The following is a 21,086-nucleotide window of genomic DNA, read 5'->3' on the forward strand; positions in this document are numbered from 1 at the left end:
CTTGCAAGTAATAATATGTATTTCCCTCTAGTTAGCAAGGGGTCATGGCTTGGCTTCAAGGAAGACCACAAGAGGCTAAGCATATTAAACCTGTCAGAAGGAGAAGGTAGTTGCATTTTTCCAATTCCCATTATAGTCTTTGCCATTAGAATGAGACATCAGAATTGTATTGGCCCCCATATAGTGTGTAAAAGACCATATACTTTTAATAGACTTAAAAAAAGATGGTAGCAGGCTCAGTATTCTACATATTTGACTAGACAGAGCTTGCCTCCCTCTTCCTTATACAGTTATAATGCTGTAAATCTGGGAGAGATGCACAGGGTCATTATCTCTAGGTTGAACTTTGACAAAATCCTCTGCTTTTACTCCAGACGTAAAGCTGTCTTACTCATTGTCTGACCGTGAATAAGCTATAAGCACTGTCAGGGCGTTTCCTTCAATTTTCTTCAGGAGAGGCACCCCACTGGGGCACGTCACACTGGATTATAGCTATCACAATGGGTTATGTCAAGTGACATCCAGCACTTTAACAACAACTCTTCTTCTGATCAGGCAGACTACGAGAGTTCCCTCAGTCCTCACTTTAAACAAAGAAAGCTTATCAGGAGCTACAAAACAGAAATCAATTCACCGACCTGAGCTAACATGACACATGCCAAGATCATAAGTGGCAGTAGGGAAATTTAAAAACTCCACCATCAATGCACTTGAGAAGTTCTGGAAAGACAGCATTTCCCAAGAATTTCGGTTGGCTTCAAGTTCTGCCTATTTGCTGTTGTTTTTTTGGGAGGGGGGGATGTCTGAGGGAGAAGAGAGGGAGGTTGTGAAGAGCTCTGAAGAGCAGTGCTGTTGCAGTTCTTCACTCTTCCCTAGGTATGGCACTGGAGTGCAGACAGCGGATTGACAAAACAAGAGAGATTAGCTCCTGACAAGAAAGGGTTTGCTCATGGCAATAAAATGAATACCAAAAGGTTTTACAGATTCTGCAAAGTATTCCTATTTCTGGCTGTGCAGGTTCAATAATGAATTTTAAAACATTATTATAGGCTTGTCATTTTTTAAACAGTTGTTGAACACTTCTGCAGTCTGAGATTCAGGCTTTCCCCAAGACAGATATGGACCAGATCCTGCTACTCTTGTGCTGAGAAGTACCTCACTCCACAAGCAATCCTGCTGTGAATATGGGTAGCAGAATGAGACCCTCAGTGAATCTCTCTACAGCATTCTCAATCTTCCACAATAATGCTTCAGGGAAAGCTATTCTTATATCTCGTATAACCTATCACTCACTTTATTCTCTGTTGCCAGGTTCCCTCTGGCCCACACATTGCCTGCCTAGCCTGAGAGAGGACTAGATTATACCATTCAGGCACAAGCCCTCACTGGAGGACGGGTCAAGCGGCAAAGTCTTACAAGAAAGTCCAGGAAGGATCGTACCTCATTATGACACAGAAATCCCTCCCAGAACTCACCATCCCCAAGTGGGAGTGTGACCTTTGCACCATTCCTGAGGATATGGCAGAATGCTTTCCCCTCCACTACTGGCCATCATTCACTTTCTTTGCAGCAGGTAGCCCGCATCCAAGGGGGAGGTAAAAAAGAGCAGTTGCTGTACTACCGAAAACATAAGCTACACAACTGCATGGGATAGTTATTTGGGATCATTTTCCCCTCATATACCACACAAGAACACAGCATAATTTGGCCTAACCCAAATTACTGGCTGGGTTTGAGCCCAGCAGGTCTAACTATTTAACTCTGCTGTCTAGGATGATGAACAACTGTTCCACAAAAACACAAACACACACACACGTATGTACGTACAAGTATAGCAATGCTAACTATTGACTCTGCACCAAATCCTGACATCTCTAGTCCTTTCCTGGGCATCTCCATTAACAGTGGCCCTATTGATAATTTGTCCCTCTGTGCCCAACAGCTACTGCAATTTCTTTAATTTTGCTTGTCTCCATTTCACATCTTTGTCAATTAATAGCTGAGTGGTGGAGAAGAAAAGGAGAATTTTGTATTGTTCAACTGAGGTTAGCAGCTCACAACGCGCCAAAGCCAGAATTCCTTATTCAGGAATAGATTGTGGGGTCCTGAGTGGGATCACAAGATGCTGTGGGAGAGGGATGATGGAAGGACCCTCCTCCAATCTGGCACCCCAGAAAAGGGGCCAGTTGACCATATTACTACACTAGTAATAATCTAACCAAGGGGCAGGATTACCCTGAGTAACACACACCTACTAAGATCCCCTTTGGGTCTCCCTCTATGCCTTTGTCCCACTCTAGTGACTGGTTCACTGAAAAGAATAAGAGTCTACTAACTAGAGCCACCAATTAATGGAGAAAAATGGATGTCCAGCAAGTGTTAGTGCCAGAAAAGGAGGAAGAAGGGAGGATGCATAGTAATAGGCACAGATATTACTTGGTGTGCCTGTTATGGGAGAAAACTGAATGAAAAGTATGCTAGACAGCTAATAAATCTGATTTACAGCTTTGTCAGGAAGGAACCCAGCTATTATTTAAAATCTGGAAGCCCTATACATAGTCAAATATAATGTTCTTTCCTGTGTAAAAGAAGACAGGAAAAGATTTAAAGTGCCCTAATATGTTTTAAGCTTCCTTATAGTGCTCCCGATTCTCTGCTTGATAAATAAATTCTGACACCTTATTGTTCACCTTGAATAAGGTATTATTTAATCCGATTAGGGGTATCTGAATCTGGCCCTCTGGCTATAAACATGCCAGCCTTTTCTGCAGGCACATCAGACCAGACTTTTTCCAGGCTTTTTTCTTAAATTCTTGTTCATAAAGATTTAGTCTCCTAGGAAACAAAGACCTAACCATGCGAGAGATCTGAATTTTGAAAGAGGCAACAATTGCACAGACTGAATTTTGATGATCAAATGCTCTAAGAACAGTTGTACAAAAAATCCACAGGCCCCAATACTAGTAAAATGCATTCATCAAACAATTGCAAATACTAAGCAAAACTCATAACACTCATGATTATTTCATGGACAATTCACAAACAGGAAAAAAAAAAAAAGGTCAAATCCATTAAATTGCTCTCAATGAACAGTTCAACATAAACCATAATGGACTAAGTACAATCACAAAATTATTGTTTCAGGACAAAACCCTTAATTTCTTTAAAAGTCAAATCATTAAAAAAAATCAATGCTAAAACTAAACACAAAGACAGTAGAATAGAATGAAAAAAGAGAGTGTTTTGGAATAGTTTTGAAAGGTAAATGGCAGTGCAGCAGAATTCTGAAAAAGCAAAAATCTATGAATTGTATATTAGATAATTAAAGGAGCAAAGAGTTAGAATAGTCAAATTTCCAGATCATTAGAGTACCTCAGAGATTACACCTCAAGGATATTCAGTATAAGAGTTTGACAAATGCTGCAAAATATATTCATTTGAAGAAAACTGTGACTTCACTTCTCTACATTTCCAGCCTCTTTAAATCACTTTCCAGAAGCATTTATGGAAGTGAATTTTTGTTTGCAAGTCTGTTTACAGAAAGAGAAAACATCATGCCTACCAATGCAAACAATCTCTTTTGCAGGCCTGGGAATCTTTCAGTCAAGGAACAGAAACAATACCATATGATCACACAACAAAAACAGGTACTTAAGTATAACACACTCTCAAATAGTTCGCAAGCAATCCTCAGGCTGATAAACGTTTGCATAAATCATTTGTCAAATAATTCCAACAATGAACACAAATTCTAAACCTGCTCATGAATAATTCACATAGAAACATGGAGTCTAAATTGCTTGAATAAATTGTTCTAGACAGTAATATGTTTCATTTGCTTTCCTCCCTTCATTGATACAAACAGACTCTCAGCACAGTTCAGATACTCAGTCACAAAAATCAAGACCTTGGTGAAGTTTGTTCCTTAACTGCGCAAGGGGGGGGGGGGGGGGGGGAGGGCAGAGAATATAAATCCATTCAGTGAAATGGTGAATGATAGGCTTACATTGACACAGAACATTTCAAATAAGGCATACAAGCTTTACAAACTGTGCCAATAGTAGAGAAGGACAAAGACTTATAGCTTCTGTATCTGGATTTCAACACACACATTTCTACTGTTTTGGAACTAAGTTTTTGTTGCGGTTCATTCTAGACATAGGGATCAGCTGCAAAATTTATATACAGAAGGGGATTTGGATTCCAGCCTCACCTACAAAGTTCAGGAGGTTTAGAGACAGAGTTTTGTTTTGGACCCATTGCTGTTGAAAAAGAATCCTTACTGAAATGCACCAGTTGTCTGACACACACATGTTATTCCACAGCACACAGTAATTCTAACAGTATAGTTTAGGAAGAAAGTGAAGACTGCTTTGTCCAATTAAAATTGGAGGGGGGGGGTTAGGTACAGAGACTGGAATTAGCAACTTGCAATTTGTTCAGGGCACTGGAATCTAGATCTCTATTCTTGCAAAAACTAGCCAAGGAAGTTTAATGACCAGAAGCAGTCGGCACCACTTCTGCAGCTTTGGTTCAATGTAGACTGACTCAGGGGCAAGACTGTCTAATGAATCACCATGGCACTTCCTAGCAAATGTGTATTTTCTTTGGAGGTCTCCCATACTAGTATTAGCTAGACCCAAGACCAGTGGGCCTACAAGATCTAACAAGAGTACAATGAAAGGTAACAATTTCCATAGCCACTTATGTATATTCAAATGCGATGTTGAAAAATGTTTAGTCATTCACATCCCAAACCTCCAACAGAAACTATACTACAGGGAAATCAAGACAGAGGGGGACACAGCGTATAATGTCACTGGTTTAACTCTGGTACATTATCTTGTATCACAATGGTGAAAAATTACAAGAGGCAGCATCACAAAAAGCAATACAGTTAGCACAACAGAGACCCTTCAAGGAGGCCACAGAACATGTCAAAGTAGAAACTAATTCACACAAAATAATAATTTATAGCACACTCAGTCTCTGCGCTATGTTAAAACTGCAGAAGATTCTCCAACAAGATAGTTAAGATATTCCAAGAGATTCGCATGATCAACATCTAAGGCTGCTGACAGGTTGGCAATGACCATTAAAGATTCTGCCATAGCTTCAACCAAGAGGAAATAAGTCATTGCAGGCTTTTAAGTAGGAAAAACAATTTTATTGCCAAAGTTATCATGTGCTGGTATCTTCCTTGTAAATGAACCAAAAGCCATTCTGACACCAGCTTTTTAGACAAGAGCAGAAAGTTAGAAATTGGATTGATGTTCAGGCAAAAGTGAAACTTTTTTTCATTGCAGCAACATTAATGTCTTAGAAGCAACACCAAATTACTGGAACAGATGGAAATTTGAGATTTAATAAACTGTCAATAATAAAATCAAGAGTCATTGGTTTAATTTTCCCACTGGAAATGAGATCTGTAAATTAAGGTGCCCTAGAAGTCCTCAGGCTCTTTCTATAATTAGACACACATGACTTGCATAAAATACAATAAATATTCATTCAGTTCATTTCCCCCTATTTATGCTAACATATAATCTTCCTTCCTTTCATTGCTGCTATGAACTGAATGGGGTCTCTGAATGATAGAAAAATGGCATCAAATCAGCTCACTAATGATTCACTGCCAAGGTGCTGAGACACAATTCTATAGTGTGCTGCACATGTTGGAAGAACAAGACATAGCATGTCTTAAAGAAGAAGTCCTTGCGGCAGGACAGATGGAGATAACAGCTGTAGAAATTGATTTTCAGCAGGTTTGTTCACAACAAGTCAGCTGGGCAAAGAACTAGAAGTGTGAACAGAAAAGAGACATTCTGAAAAGATGCAATTCAGACACAGTCAACAAATTAGAACAAATAACTAGGCCAAAAAATTGATTGCTTTAAATTTGAACAATCACTAGCTAATGCATTGCTCCTTCTCCAAGCGATCCCACTGTCATGTGAAGTGCTGCAAAGACAGAACACTATGTTCGCTTAGGGTTGGATTCTTCCAGACTTACTCACATTGAACAGCACCTTATTCCACTGAAATCAATGGGGGAATTTCTGGAACATGGAATTACTCACCACAAGTCAGGGTGGCAGAATCTGCCCTTTCAATAATAATAGGGCCTGATTCTCCATTTCCTTGCACCTTGCATAGACATGTACACTTTTGCTGAGTGCAAAATGGACCTGAAATGCTTCCACCAGTGGAAGGGAGCAGAGAAACTGATCTGGTAGAATTTCATACACACTTTGTTTGCAGTGTTATTGTAGCCATGTTGATCCCAGGATATGAGAGAGACAAGGTGGGTGAGGTAATATCTTTTACTGGACCAATTTCTGTTGGTGAAAGAGACAATTTTTCAAGTGCCACAGAGCTCTTCTTCTTCCACTTTGCACAGGTATAACTGGTGACACAAGGTGAAGGGCAATAGAGACTCAGGTGCCCACAGATACATACTATAACAATACAGTACAACAACTTTAGATGTGAGACAGTCCCCCTGTGCTGTAAACTGCATAGGACCTCTATTCACAGGGAACTCCCCTTTGAAAAGCTTCCTTAATTTAATTAATAATTTTGGACATGAGAAGGATAAAAAGTCTGATCCGTTGCTCGCTACATTCACCGACTCTTCATGGTTGCCAAATGGCTGTCACTGTGTCCTTGTCGGACATGATGAAAATCAACCAGAAAAGCTTGTCCCATCCATTATTGTTCTGACTTTGCCCACTGGATTTCAGGGCACTTTCCTCTCTCCCCTGTCCTAGGCTCAGCTCCATAGAGGCTATAAGACAAACCTTTCCTTGTACAAATCCTGATCCATAGTCAGGAAGAATCTCTAAGGTACACTTTAAAGTTCCCTAGGCACTCCAGTGCTGCCTGACTTTGGTATTTATGTGAATATCCACAGAGAAACAGATACTGGGCCAGAGAGAGAGTGAGAGAATGAATGGCTGTGTAGCTTAGTGGTTAGGGCACCCATCTGGGACTTGGGAGGCCCTGGGTCCCCTTCCCCTGCTCCAACTACTTTTTCATTATTTATTTCCAATGGAACAGCTTCAGGAGGAGAGATTGAGGGAGCTCCACAACAGACTATCCCATAGCTGAGAGGTGGGAGACCCCTGTTCAAATCCTGCCTCGGGGGGGGAATTGAACTTGGGTCTCCCATATCCCAGGTGAGTGCTCTAAACACTGGTCTAAACATTATAAAGGAGGGCAATACCACCTCCCCCTCCTCCTCTTCTGGCCAAAGCTGCCTGACTCCAGGAGAGTGGCTCCCATTCACGGATCGCTAAAGTGAGATGCCTGTATTTAGGCACCTATCTCCATGATAGGAGTGGGGTTTAGCACTCAACCCGGGTAGCTGACATCTCCCATCGGCTAGCTTAGGCAGCTCTCTGCCTAGCATGCTGGCTTTTTGTGGATTGCATTCTAAGTCACCTATCTCTCCTCATTCATTGTCAAGGGAGCCTAGCCACCTTGCTCAGGTTTTGTGACTCACAGTGTTGTTCCTGTGATTTTTCTAGGTGCCTAAAAGTTCAGCGCCGTAATGCTCAGTGTTGCAATGCCTAAGACCCATGTGGATCTGTGACTGTGTAATTAAAGACAACCCCTTCTTAATCCTCTAGCAGCAGGTAGATTCACAACAATGAACTAAGTACTTTCTCTGCTTGTGGATAGAGAGTCCCCTTTATTCAGATTTTTTTTTCCTTTAACAAAACACGTAGAACCCAATTCATGGTCCCCACTGGAGTGTGGGAGTTTTGCCAGTGGCTCCAATAGGAGCAAGATCTGGCTCTTAAAGCATCTAAGCAACAAACTAGGTCCCTGGGAGAAGGCAGGACCAATGCCATATAGGCCCATTTGTCTATTTTTATATATGTCAGTCTCAGCACTTTCCATCTAAGGGACCAGTCCTCCTAAGAAACACTGAACACCTCAAATTATGATATCCAACACATTCTAAAACAGCAAAGGAATTTTAAATCACCCCCTATTATCATCTTTACTGTCTTCCCAGGGCTCAGTGTTACCAGTAAGGAGGAGGATGGCACCTTTTATGAATGGGGAACTGTGGGACAGAGAGATGTAGTGACTTGCCCCAGATCACACAGCGAATCTGTGGCAGAGTCAGGAAACCTGCGTCCAATGCCCGACTCTCATTTGCAGCCTCCATCAGTGTAAATGGAGGGGAATATCAGGTTCAAGATTAGTCACATTTCTAGAGATTCGTGACCAGGTTTGGCTCATAAACCACTTTCAATCCTAGCCCATGTTAAAAATGGCCCCAAGTAGTGAAATTCTGATCTAAACTCAGATCTGACTAGGAACTTCCCCAAGGCACTCAGGTATTTGATTTTGGTCTTCTAGGTCATCTCAGTATAAAGACAAGTCCAAATTCCAAAGTCTGAGAGAAAATGGATAGCTCCAGTTTTACAAATCCAAAGTTTAGGGATGTTCATAATTAGTACTCTGCTTCAGCCCATTGGAAAGGTTCTCCAGTTGTGAGGTCTGGATGCAGTTCTTAGTGCAAACTTTCCCAAAATACGGAGAGGATTCAGATCCAGTATTCCAGTTCTTAACCATCTCTAGTACATGTATTAATCACAAAGATCTGGGAAGACAAATCTCCTGCTTAGTAACCAGCAGTTGGGCTTTTTATACTTTCACATACTTCACAGCTACATGTCCCAGTATAAAATGATGCTGTGTTTGCTGATTTCATCCAAAAGCAGAAGCAGCAATGCCGTGAAAAAGGTTACTCTTGTAGCATTCAAGGCTCAATCAAAACCAGAAAATACTGGAAATCTCCCAAGTCAGCATTGCCCTCTGAAATTTCCAACCTGATTTCCTGAGCAAAAAGGTTTACACAATCCCCTAAGCGTTCTGTGTGCTTATCCAGAATTTATCTTCCAAGCCTTTAGAGAATCATGGCACTCTAGAATTTCCTTATCCTTATTTCTGACTGACAAAGCACAACCAAAGCAGAGGATATAAAAAGTTCCCTTGTGGCATTTAAACATTTCTAATTATAATTCAATTCATTACTATATTACATTGTTCATAAGCAATTTCTCAAAAGATAAAATAAGTGGATTCAGTTTTAAAATACTGGATACAGTGACTCAAATACAGAAAAGAGGCAAAATGAGGAATAGAAATGGACCCGAGCAATAAAAGCCAAATCTGTAATTTACATCTTTATCTATACAAGTCTTTCTTCTTAATAAAAAAAAACATTCACTTATGGTAATGGTATGGACAACTAGTGTGAAAATGTCTCTGATGGCTACTGGCATTTTTACCAGTACATCAGGAAATCCACCGTGAGCAGGATTAGATAACACAGTGGTAAGAAGATCTGGCAGTCACTGCCATTTTGTCACATTAGTGATCCCAGCACAGCTGCTGCTGGTGGAGCAGCCCTGGAGTCAACAATGATGGGCAATTGTTCAGAAAGAAGGGTAGAATTGTCACAGTGAGGTGTAAGGGAGGCATACAAGAATGAAACAGAATAAGATGAGCAGGGTTTAGCACCAAACATAGGCTAAGCTGAAGTTCAGGAGAAACAGGAAGAGATGTGGCAACTTTGAAGTTTGTGAAAAGGACCTCTGTCTCTTCTACAGTTAGAGGAGCAGTACACCGTGAATGAGTGACCTTGAATTGTATAGGGTTGGACAGAGAGGAATGTCAAGACTTAAAGAATGGTGTGAAGGAGCAAGGAGAGAGTAGATATGACGATAGAGAACAAGAGAGTGCAAGCAAGTCCATGTGAGTGCCAAAAAGCATTGAAGCCATTCTGAATTAAATTCAGAAATTGGGATGTAATTCAATGAAGATGACCAAGGAAGGGAATGATACCTAGAACAGGCATCTGGAATTGAAATATGCGCATGTTTGTAAAATAAATTTGGCAGCATGTCAAATATTTTAATTTTCAGATTAAAATACACGCTTTTAAAAAGTAAGCAAAAAAGCCAATAGAAATTAAAGGATGTATTCAACTAATTTGTTTGGGGTATAAGTAATAGATGGTGCAAAAACAAATGTAACTGAAATATAGAGTGTTTATATATATATTCAAAGTACACTACATTTCAGCATGTACAGTATGTTGTTTCATTTGGAACACTTCTGCAATAATGCCTTTAGACTTGGCTTTGCAAGGTGCTGAATTCCCTTAACTTCCTTAGTCACTACATAGATAGTGGTCATTACCTTGTAGGATTGGGCCCTACATTTATCATGTCATCACAGATTTTTTCATATGAAGCTAATTAGCAACATAGCTAAATAATGTCCTGTCATGAGCTCTCTCTAGAGAAATGCTCAGAAGCGCCATGTGTTATTATAGCCACACTGTACTATTTCCAATGGAAATAATGTTGCCAAGATGATAATTAAACTCACATCTTGATTTTGCATGTAACAGTATGTCCAGACAAATTACTTGGGGGAGAATGTGTTCTTCAATTGGACTGGCAGCAAGAATGGTGCATGTGAGACCTTGCAATAAATGGAAGAGGACTCAAAGGTCAAGAAGTGGGGAAACCGGCATTAACAAACAGTGACTAAAAATTCTCCATTCTCCAGGTCTACTTTACTGTTGCGTCCCTTGAGGAAGGGAAGGAGATATTCCCTAGGGGAAAGAAACAAGATAAACATAGTGTTCAGGTTATATGCTAGAATGATGATCACTTTCTCATTCATTGAGAGCACGGGATTTCAGAAGCAGGATTACGAGTTCACTAATATGGGGGCTGCGGGAAGTGGCGGCCAACACATCCCTCGGTACACCCTGCTTCCCGCAGCCCCCATTGGCTTGGAATGGCGAACTGCGGCCAGTGGGAGCTGCAATCGGCCGAACCTGCAGATGCTGTAGGTAAACAAACCATCCCGGCCCACAAGCGGATTTCCCTGATTAGCCGCATGCCAAAGGTAGCCAATCCCTGCACTAGGTAATAGAGAACTCTGGCCCCAAATCAGGAAAGCACTTAAGTACCCGTTTAACTTAAAATATCCTTTAAATCCCACTGACTTCAATGAGACCTAAGCAAGGGTTTAAGAGCTTTCCTGAGTTGGGAGCTTAGTTTTGCTTCCTGTTTAGTTCTGCCCCTCTCCACCTTATGGTATATTGTTTAGTAGTAAGGTATAATGTAAACTTGAAAAGAACTTGTTTTTCTCAGGGCATGATTGGTAGGGCTGAAAGAAATATTACGGCTGCATTTTACAGTATTGAGGTGAAAGCAAATTAAATGTCCATGCCTCACTTACCGCCTCCACTTCCGCAGGATCATACCACACATTAATGTATGGATGCTGTAAGGCTTCATCCACTGATATCCGCTTGGCTGGGTCAATCACCAACATCTTTGACAAAAGGTCCCTGGCTTGGCTGGCTAGAGCAATGAAACCAAAGGAACACAGTGTCAGTACAAAATTACTACATGCAGGCATTGGTTAACTTTTGTAAAAAATAAGGAGGGCAATTTGTTCCCTCCAATTATTCTTCATTTATATGAAATTCTGCCACTCCTCAATATAGAAAGAGATCCAGATATACACAGAGGATGAATAAAGAGCCAGCACAAGACTTGCACATTACTTACGTCTCATGTATGCCCTCAAAATGGGTCCAAAAATGCTGATTTGTCAAAACAATTTTTTTTGTGGGAAAGGGTTGGTTTTGATCAAATTTCAACTCAGAATAATTTTGGAGAAAAAGCTTTTAAATTGTCAAAATATTTTGTTTCTCCAGGGACACAAAACATTCTGGTTTTCCAGTTCAAAAGGACTTTTCATTTCAAATTTTTAAGCTAATTATATTTTTAAAATATTTTAAAATAAAGTGGGTTGAAAGTGACCCATTCTGATTTAATTTCCAGATTTTTGGTTTGAGATTGATTTTTCATCCTGATAAGGGACTGGAAACTTTTTCAAGTCCTCAAAACTTTTTGCTGGATAGCTCTAGTTCCAGCCCTATCCCCTTTCATCTGCCCTGTGGTGGTAGCAGGAAGAAGGGTGTTTTGGGAGTTCCTATACCAGCTATACATCACCAGTGGTTTCCACTTGGATTGAGGCATTCCTCCTGGGACAAGATACACTAAATCTATAGTCAGAAACTGCCAGCTGTCCAGTGCAAATCAGCCATATTGATGATCCTGAGGATCTGGTGTGTGGACCATGGTTTAGGTTTGCAAGATCCCCTTCATTGGGGTTTTTATTTTGGAAAACCAAACCCAAGAAGAGGAGTAGATCTGGAATCCATTTATTCAAACAACAAAAATGTTCTGGGAGTTTGGATAAAAAGTTTTAGTTTTCTCCCATATCTCTTGAGGAGAGGAATATTGAAATTTGACCCCTACCAACAAGTATCTTTTCAAGAGAAGAAACATTTTATGTTACAGAAAGTAGACTCTCCCAGTGTAGCAATATATGGCATTCTTATCGCTTGGACATTCATGACCATAGAGATGCTAGATAACATTGTTGATGAAGGCTCTGTCAAAATCCCGATTGTCTTATTCACCCAACTAGTGCTGAAACCAGTGGGTCATATCCTCAGCTGGTGTAAATAAGCATAGCCCCTTTTACACTTGTGTTTGACTTCTATGGAGGTATGCCAATTTACACTGACAGAGCATATGGCCCCGTGCACTTAATCTTATTTGTCAAGAAAGTTGGAATGTGTCCACTATGGTGGTGTCACATGGTTGAATATGGTAAGATTTCAGCAAAAGCTCACAATCTGTGAATTCTCTCCCGCTGATAACTAGCTGAATTTTTCCTATTTATAGCATAGAACCTGAATGGAGGCAGTTGTAGCAGTTGCTATATGATTTACTATTCAGAGTGCCTGGGAACAAATTAGTTGGTAGTGGTAGTGGCAAATGGAATATGATATTTAGCCAAGAGAGCAAAGTAACTGTCTATTCATTCTGACAGGAGTTTGAATAATCATCAGATGGAAGTTCATGTTGATGTCTGACTGGGCAAGTATCCAACAACGAAACAACCCCTAGTACCATATGATGGTCTATATGAAGTACAAGCCAAAACCTCTAATCTGGGACCAGAGCCCATAGTATTCTGGATTCATAGCAAATATGCTGCCAATCAACCCACAAACTGATTTTTGTTCTTATCCTAGTATTGGGCTTTTTCCCCCCATGTTAATAAATTCACTGCAATCTTTTTTTAAAGTTAACCAGATCATTTACTGCTAATAGTACTGCACATATAATATTAAAAATGCTTTCTTGTTTGAAACCATTTACTATTATCTTACTTTTTATACCATTTGAAGTGGACCTCTGATAGAAAACAAAGAACAAAACAAAAATAACTTACAAGTAACTACAAAAACACAACCTCTTCACTAAATGTATCTTATTTACCCTAGTGCACACACTATAAAGGTGACATCAAAGTGACTAGATAACATTATTTATTGTACTTTTTTAGGAAGGTACAAGGATTCGGGATGTAAAAGTAAAGTTTTTTTAAGACAGAGGAACCAAACAAGAAATAATCTTAAAAACAGACAATCACTCCATGCTTAAATAAAAGTGTGCTTCCTTTATCCAGGAGATAATTAGTTAACACCGTTTGATCATTATTCCCTTTGCATTAGCCCTAAATCCAATGAAATACCACTATTCATTTTCATTGTAGGAGTACAGAAAAGAACTCAATGCATCCAAAAGCATTTGCTCAGACCTTTCACTTTGCTCCCAGATCTCAGACAACAGCCTTGCTATGAAACAGTTGTTAACTGGAAGAGCATTCTGGGTAATGTAATTACATGCAAATTGTAGGTGATTAAGAAACATTATGTGTCACTGCAGCAAGCAACAAGAGGAACCCATGTGTGCAAAATTGATGCACACTGGAAGTTTGAAAAGGTTCCAAAGCTGTGACTGGAAATCCTTTTTATACTCAACACACATTAATCATTGTTTCTTATTGAAGGTCAACATCCTGTTCAAGTTAATCATGGCTTCAATTTATGACTATAACCATCTTACCACATGCCACTGCATATATTGTACAATGGAAATATGTAGCCCCACGGTAATTAAGATATTCTGCTTCACATACCAAAACCCAGTTGCTCCATTTTTCATAGTCACAAAGCCACTTATAGGCAGATATTAAACTGTAACTACATCAAGAGCAATTTTAGCTGGTGGCATTGATTCTTTTACTTTTCTTAGTAAAAACATCATCACTTTTGTAGTCAGGGCTCTGGCTGCATTGACAGTTCTTTGTTTACAACAAAAGAAAATTTAATGCCACTTTGAGATCTTCAAAGAAGACTTTTTGGGCTCCAGTGTGTCAGAAAGAAATTAATAAAAATTCAGGATGTCCAAACTTGCTTATGGTACCAGCGGAGTGCATAGCTGTACAGAATGAGTGCCATGAATCTGACATGCTTGACGTATTAGTCAATGACAACATATATACGCTAGAGGTCTGGCTGCCCTAGCACCACATTTCCCTCAAAATCATATTTAGAACTAACTCCTTGCTAGATAAAACCAATGCAAGTGTCTTGGTCATTATAGCACCTGAATCTGATCTGATAAATAAACCCCACAATGTTTTCATGAAAACATCAACTGGCTAAAACATTTTACTTTTTCTTTCTTTACCACCCCGCCTTTAGATCTCAAGCACTTTTTCTTTTTCTCCTATCAGAGAACAGTTTTCAATAAACACATGGATGGAGCCTAACTTTGCAGACATTAAAAGTGCTTTGAAGATCTCAAAGTGGCATTAAATTTTCTTTCTAGTATCTTTTTTTACATCAATGACTCTCCCTCATCTTAGCAATGAGAAAAAAAATTATGACCCATTATATGAAACGTGTTTCAAAGTACATTAAAAATCAATTAATCTCAGCTGGAGAAAAAATATTTTTGTATTGCACTTGCTCATACATGCCCCACGCTCCCTCCTTGGACATACCTTTGAGTTTGTTGTGTTCTGAGTCGGCTGGGAAGAGAGAGTCTGGGAAAAGTTTGGGGAAAGTGAGACCAGCATACTTGGGTCGGTTCTCAACGTAGTTCCGCACCGTGGGTTGTAGCTTCTTCATGAATTCTGGGCATGGTGTTCCCAGCTGCTCAATTACTTTATTCCACTGGTCAATATCTGAGGAGAGGTAGTTAAGGGAAACAATGTGCAGCCTACTAGCTTTTTTGTTTGTTTGGTTGGTTTTTAGCAACCCATAAAGGTACTTAATTCCCTCCCAAGATACTTTTCAATCAATGTCTTGGTTCATCATCATGACGTGAAGCTTTATAAGCCATAACAGGTGAGACATTTATAGCACCTAGCTTACTGGTGGACACTGCACAAACAAATAATAATAGCTGGACACTCTCTCCCTGTTGGTCATGGATGCTAGTCTATTTCTGTTTTTAAATCCTAGCTTAATGGCTACTGTCTCTTACACCTGTGCAACCCCACAGACATCAGTAGGGCTACATGGGTGTAACAAATCTTATTTGTTCAGCTGGGCATATCAGTCATAACTGTCACATTGTAGTGGTCCTCAGTGGAGTGAAAAAAGAGTTCTGCAAGGGGAGAAGTTACCCCTAACTTGTTTTCTCCTTTCTTCATGAGCGATCAATAATTTGTGAAGGACATTTTATTTGGGAATAAACATGCTATTTGACGGAAAAGACATATTTGCCAAAAGTTCCTGGAGATGCATACATAAACTGAAATGCTGCATACTTGCATCTCTATTCTTCCCAGCCATTTATCAGTTCCTAGTTTTATAAAAACAAAAACTATTTGGCAAATTGTTGTAAAAATGTAATGTGTTTTTTTGACTGTTCACCATTTCCTCTAACAAATATTTTCTATCGGTACACAATGTACCAGTTATGCACAAATATTTCTTTTGTTTTCCACAAACATGACAACAAACAAGAAACAGTTGTTATGCCTTCATCATGAATGCTAGCTTCCACATGCTTTCATACTGAACCAAGAAACTCTCTCTCTTATTGGGGGGTTTCAACAGGCAACTCTTTTAGCTTTCCTGGAGTACCAATGAGCATATCTGCTGAATGATTTGTCACACTTCTAGACATGTTCAGATTATGCCCTGCTGTGTCAAACAACAACAAAAAAAGGGGAGGCAATGTTTGATCAAGGATATTGCCTTTAAAACCAGTCCCACCTCCCCCATCACAGTCCCTGCATTCATCAGGCTAAGGATTTGAAGAACATGTGAGTTAATATACAAATAGACACAGTGATGCACATGTTTCTACCAAGAGACTGTCACAAGCATATAGCCTCATGAGAACCCATTAGAAAGAGAACGTTCATTTTAGAAAGTCTATTTCTGATGCAGCACCTTATGAAGATAACCTTGTTTTCATTATTGTTAATTGTTTATTTACAGTAGTGCCCACTCTGTGCTAAAAGATTTCCAAACAGTCAAAAAGAACAGCCCCCACTGTGAGGAGCTCACAATCTAAGGGCAGAAAAGTGGCCAGAGGAAAGGGAATAACAGTAGACAAAATATATACAATTCGCATCAGAGGTAGCTGAAAAACTGGAACATTTGGGGTTTGAAGTTTCCATGAAAAATGTCTCCTTTTGTTGTCAGAAAATTTTAAAATTCAATTTTTTTCAACCAACTTGTTAAAAAGTGGGATGAATTTTTTCATTAAAATGTTGTCCCCCATTTTCACTGGAAAATGTAGAAATTCAAAAATTTTGGACCATCTCTAATTTGTATACAAGTCAACATGATTCACTGTAGGTTGCATGGCAGAAGTGAGTCTTTAAGAGGGCTTTAAATATGGGCTTTGCATATAAACTCATGGAGGTTGCACTATGTATAGAAAACATGAAGATAACTGTGTGATGAGGTTGTATCATATGAGATCACATGAAAGAGGGCACAGAAATGAAAGGGTGAGCAACTAAAATGGGTAGACAAGGATGGGAACACTGGTGGAGCAGAAGGCATGGAGACAACATGAAGCTTGATGAGGAAAGATATGTAGGAGGGGCCAAGTTATGCAGAACTCTGAAGGTGGTGGGAAGATGCTTACATTTGATTTGACAACCGATGAAAAGCCAATGGAAGTATGCAAAGAGAGGAAGAGTTATATAAGAAAACTGATGAGCAAAGGAAGGGAGTTTAGTGACTGCATTGTGTATGAACTGGTGGGGTCAATGTGTGTATTTGAGAGGCCAGTAATCAAGGCAGGACATAATAAGGGCCTGAATGAGAGATATGGCTGTGAAGATGGAAAAAACAGGATGGATCCTGGAGACACTGAGGAGGAAGATATATTAGGATTTGGATGTCTGGGTCATGAGAGAGGTTTGTGGGCAGGGAAGATGGGGGTGATGTTGACAGTGACTGAGAAGGGGGAAGTAGAGAATGTTAGGGAGGGAAGTTCTGTTCCGCATGCGTTCAATCTAAGCTGACAACAAGACATCTGAGAGGAGATGGAAGAGAGACAAGCTGAGATGCGGGATTGGATGGAAGGAGACAGTTTAGTGATGGAGAGAGAGATTTGTGAGTCATCAACATAGAGATGATAGTTGATGACATTACCCACAGAGAGGACTAAAGTTAGCAAAAGATGAAAGACAAACCCTGGGCAATCCCACTGAGAGTGGGAAAGGGGAAGAAGGACAATTACTTATAATCTCCTAAATGGTGTTGTGTGTATGCCGTAACTTCCAGCATGGCTCTCATTTTCGTGGTCAGTTAATTGCTTTTGTTTATGTCATCTTGGAACCTCATCTACCATAGAACTCAGGAGTACTATTTCCAAACTTCTGAGAAGCTTTGGGGACAGAAATAGGTCTACCACCAACTAAATCACTGAATGTTCAAAGTAATGCAGCCACACCCCCAAAATCAATATAATTATCTAAGTTACATCATCATGAGGTACCGTCTTGCCTGTTTTTAACTTCTCTTACAAGTTCAAGGTTTGCTTGTTTTTTATATGAATGATTGCTCTTTGTCTGCATCTTACTTCTGGACTAATGCTAGGCAAATTCTACAAAAAATTATTTGTAAACATTTGGTTAAGTAAAAATAATAATTATAGTTTGAAAAAATTCAATAGCCCTTTTACTTTGCTTCCTGTGAGCATTCAGATAATGAAACTTTTGTTGATAAACATTTTAATGGAAAGAGAATGTATTGCAAATACATATTCATGCCAGTTTTCACATAAGCATTCACACTGGCCAGCTAGAAAGCTCTTTGTAAGTTTGGGAGTCATTCACATTAAGGGACATTTCCTGTTTGTTCATTATTCAAAATCATTGCTACATGCAAAAAATATTTCAGCTCATCAATTATTTGTGAACTATTCACTCACCTTTCATAAGCTACTATTCTCCTTGTGGAGTGGAGAGTTATCACATAGTACTGGTTCTGTTCTCTGACTTGATGATTCCCAAACTCATAAGAGAACTTTCATGATAACTGCTGAACACTTAACACGTCTAATTTATACTTTTAGGAGTTGGATTTTGTGTTGGTCAATTGATTTTATAGCCTTGCCAAAAATGAAGCTAAATTAGTAGGTGAACCGAAAGGCTTCTCCTGGAAAGATATCATAATTTAGAGGGAGACCCTGCTGAAATACCTAGGTACAGGAGTTGCTTTGAAGATGACACATTGTAGGTATATACCACACAACAAAACAATTAATCCATACATTAAGTGTCCAAAAAATCATATCAGGCGATGGAGGCAAAGGAAAGAAAATCTTTTCCAGGCATATTTTCATTTGGGGGAGCAACACCAGATTTGCCGATAAAACTTTGCCTTTTTTGTGTACATTTACTTAAATATATTTGGCAAAATAAGGTGTAACAAAACTACTACTACTATAATCACCACAGCCAGAGGTTATGGGTCTATTCCAGGCATGGGTGGGTGAGGTTCTGTGTCCTGAGATGTGCATAATGATCCCTTCTGGTCTTTAAAGTCTCTGACTACATGAGATGAACTGAAGTGGGTGTGATTTTCGTTTTGCAAAATTCAACCCTACAACCAGTGGCAGTTCACATTCAGGTGGCCATTTGCCCAAACTTGCAAAATCCAGAAGAGAGAAATCACAAAAGTTACTATGAAGAATATGGTCTAGCATAGGTGGAGATGAACTTTTCAGAAACAGACCTCTAAGTATAGACGCTATCAAATGAAATTTATCATGGAGCAGAATATGTCCTCAATTGAACAATCCATTTTACATGAGAAAACCGAGCCTCTTAAATTAATTCTGCCATCATAACCTACAAAACAAAGTATTCTAGCCCTGGGGTGAAGCCATTGTAGGCAGCTATGCCTACTCAAGCTGGAATAAATCTCACCATAATTAAAACAGTATGCAAATTAAATTAGAATTGATTGGGAATTTTATGATAAATTTTTTCCATCTGAAAATGTCAATTCATCAAAATTGAAACTGTTCCTAGGAAAGGTTTGATTTTGATAAATTGCTTGATTAGAAATATTTTTGGAAAAATAATCATTTTCAAAGTGAAGTTTCATTTTTCGGTTCAAAATGACATTTCATTTTTTAAAATAGTTAATTTATAGTAAAACCGGTTTAAAGGCTTAAAAAATGTTGAATCTCAAATGAAGTATTTTGAAATTACTGAAATAAAAATGTTTCAGCTGACCCAATCTGGATTTTTTAAATACGATTTTTATCCTATTCATGATAGGAAAAATTTAAAATTTTTGAAATTTCATAGGATGGAAAACCTGTTTCTTGCCCTGCTCTAATAAATACAGCAGAGGCCAATATACTGGACTCATGACATAGAGAGGGGAGGCATTGCTGTCCAGTTATTGGAACAGGAGACCAGGAGTCAAAACACGAGTTCTACTTCCATTCCAACCACAGTCTTACTATATGAACTTGAACCACCTACTTCAGTTCTTTGTACTTCAATTTACCCATCTGTAACATGATTACAGGAGTGCAGTGAGGCTTAATGAATTGTTTTAAAAAATTAATCCAAAAAACTGAGCTCCTCATCTGAAAAGGGCTTTCTACATGTAATTACTGCTATTACTATATGTAATAAACAATTTTTAATACTTAACTTTTAAATCCATAACAATGTACTGATTAGGAGTTGTTTTTGTAGTGGATATAATATCAATCAGATACCTAGTATGCAAATGACAACATCAAACATTGCAAACTTCATGTTTTCACAAGGAAACCCCTTAAAGAGTTGCTGATGCTTCATGGGAAAACAATTACTTGGGAAAGGTGCATGAATAAGGTTTTTGTTCCTTAAGATTTCCTTCTGGTTGTCTTCCACTTGACTAAATCTATGACTTGTGTCATCATAGCATAGGATCAGGATTTCAAAGGAGAAATACATAGCAAAAACGATGAGTTCTGTAAAACAATGAAGCTGTTTTTACAGATAAGTCCCTAGTAATAAAAGACGGGGAAGAAAAGTACAGAAGAAAAATGAGTTCAGATTGCTGCTTGCTTTACTAACCCTAGTATATTTTAGTTCTACTGTTACTTCTTTCTATTTACTTGCACTTAGCTTGTCCATTACTTTCCAAAAGTCAAATGCATGACAGGGTACAGTCATGATACAGTCGCATATTGGTCAGGCAGTAGCACCCCATTTCAGTGTCTGGTTTTGTAGAGTTATTGGGTCAAATTTATCCATGGTGAACTTTCTGGTGTAATTCCTGTGATGGTACCTCCCATATGGCTTTATGGAAATATGCATATGAATGTATGTGTATGTGTGTGTATATATATATATATAACATAACCAGAATGTGTTTTATACTACATATGCCATGTAACATATCTCTGTAAAGATTATGATCTACTGAATATATATTAATGCTATTTGTATGCATGTATCATTTTTGTATTCGAAGTTATGAATATTGGCTGCATACCTGTTTGAGTCTAAGTGGGCTGTAGTGAAGCAGTTGGTCAGCTTCCTGAGAAAATACTATTCTCAGTAAGTGCCCAATCTGGAAACACTTAAGCCAACAATGAACTTGGAGACACCAAAACACATCTGGGCTTTCCCAG

At 39.0% G+C, this 21,086-nt stretch overlaps 1 protein-coding gene across 8 annotated transcripts in view; it reads right to left on the reverse strand.

Annotated features, from left to right (window-relative positions):
* Nucleotides 1-21,086, reverse strand: part of MAPK10 (mitogen-activated protein kinase 10) — a 267,071-nt gene that overhangs the window by 27,839 nt on the left and 218,146 nt on the right. For all 8 annotated transcript variants that reach the window (XM_054029918.1, XM_054029914.1, XM_054029915.1 and 5 more), the window contains 2 exons: nt 14,974-15,156; nt 11,278-11,402 (listed from right to left, as the gene is read on the reverse strand). In XM_054029918.1, coding sequence (XP_053885893.1) covers nt 11,278-11,402; nt 14,974-15,156 — 308 coding nt within the window. The remainder of the gene's footprint in view (nt 1-11,277; nt 11,403-14,973; nt 15,157-21,086) is intronic.

This window comes from Malaclemys terrapin, chromosome 5 (assembly GCF_027887155.1).
Source record: "Malaclemys terrapin pileata isolate rMalTer1 chromosome 5, rMalTer1.hap1, whole genome shotgun sequence".
Lineage (NCBI taxonomy): Eukaryota > Metazoa > Chordata > Testudines > Emydidae > Malaclemys > Malaclemys terrapin.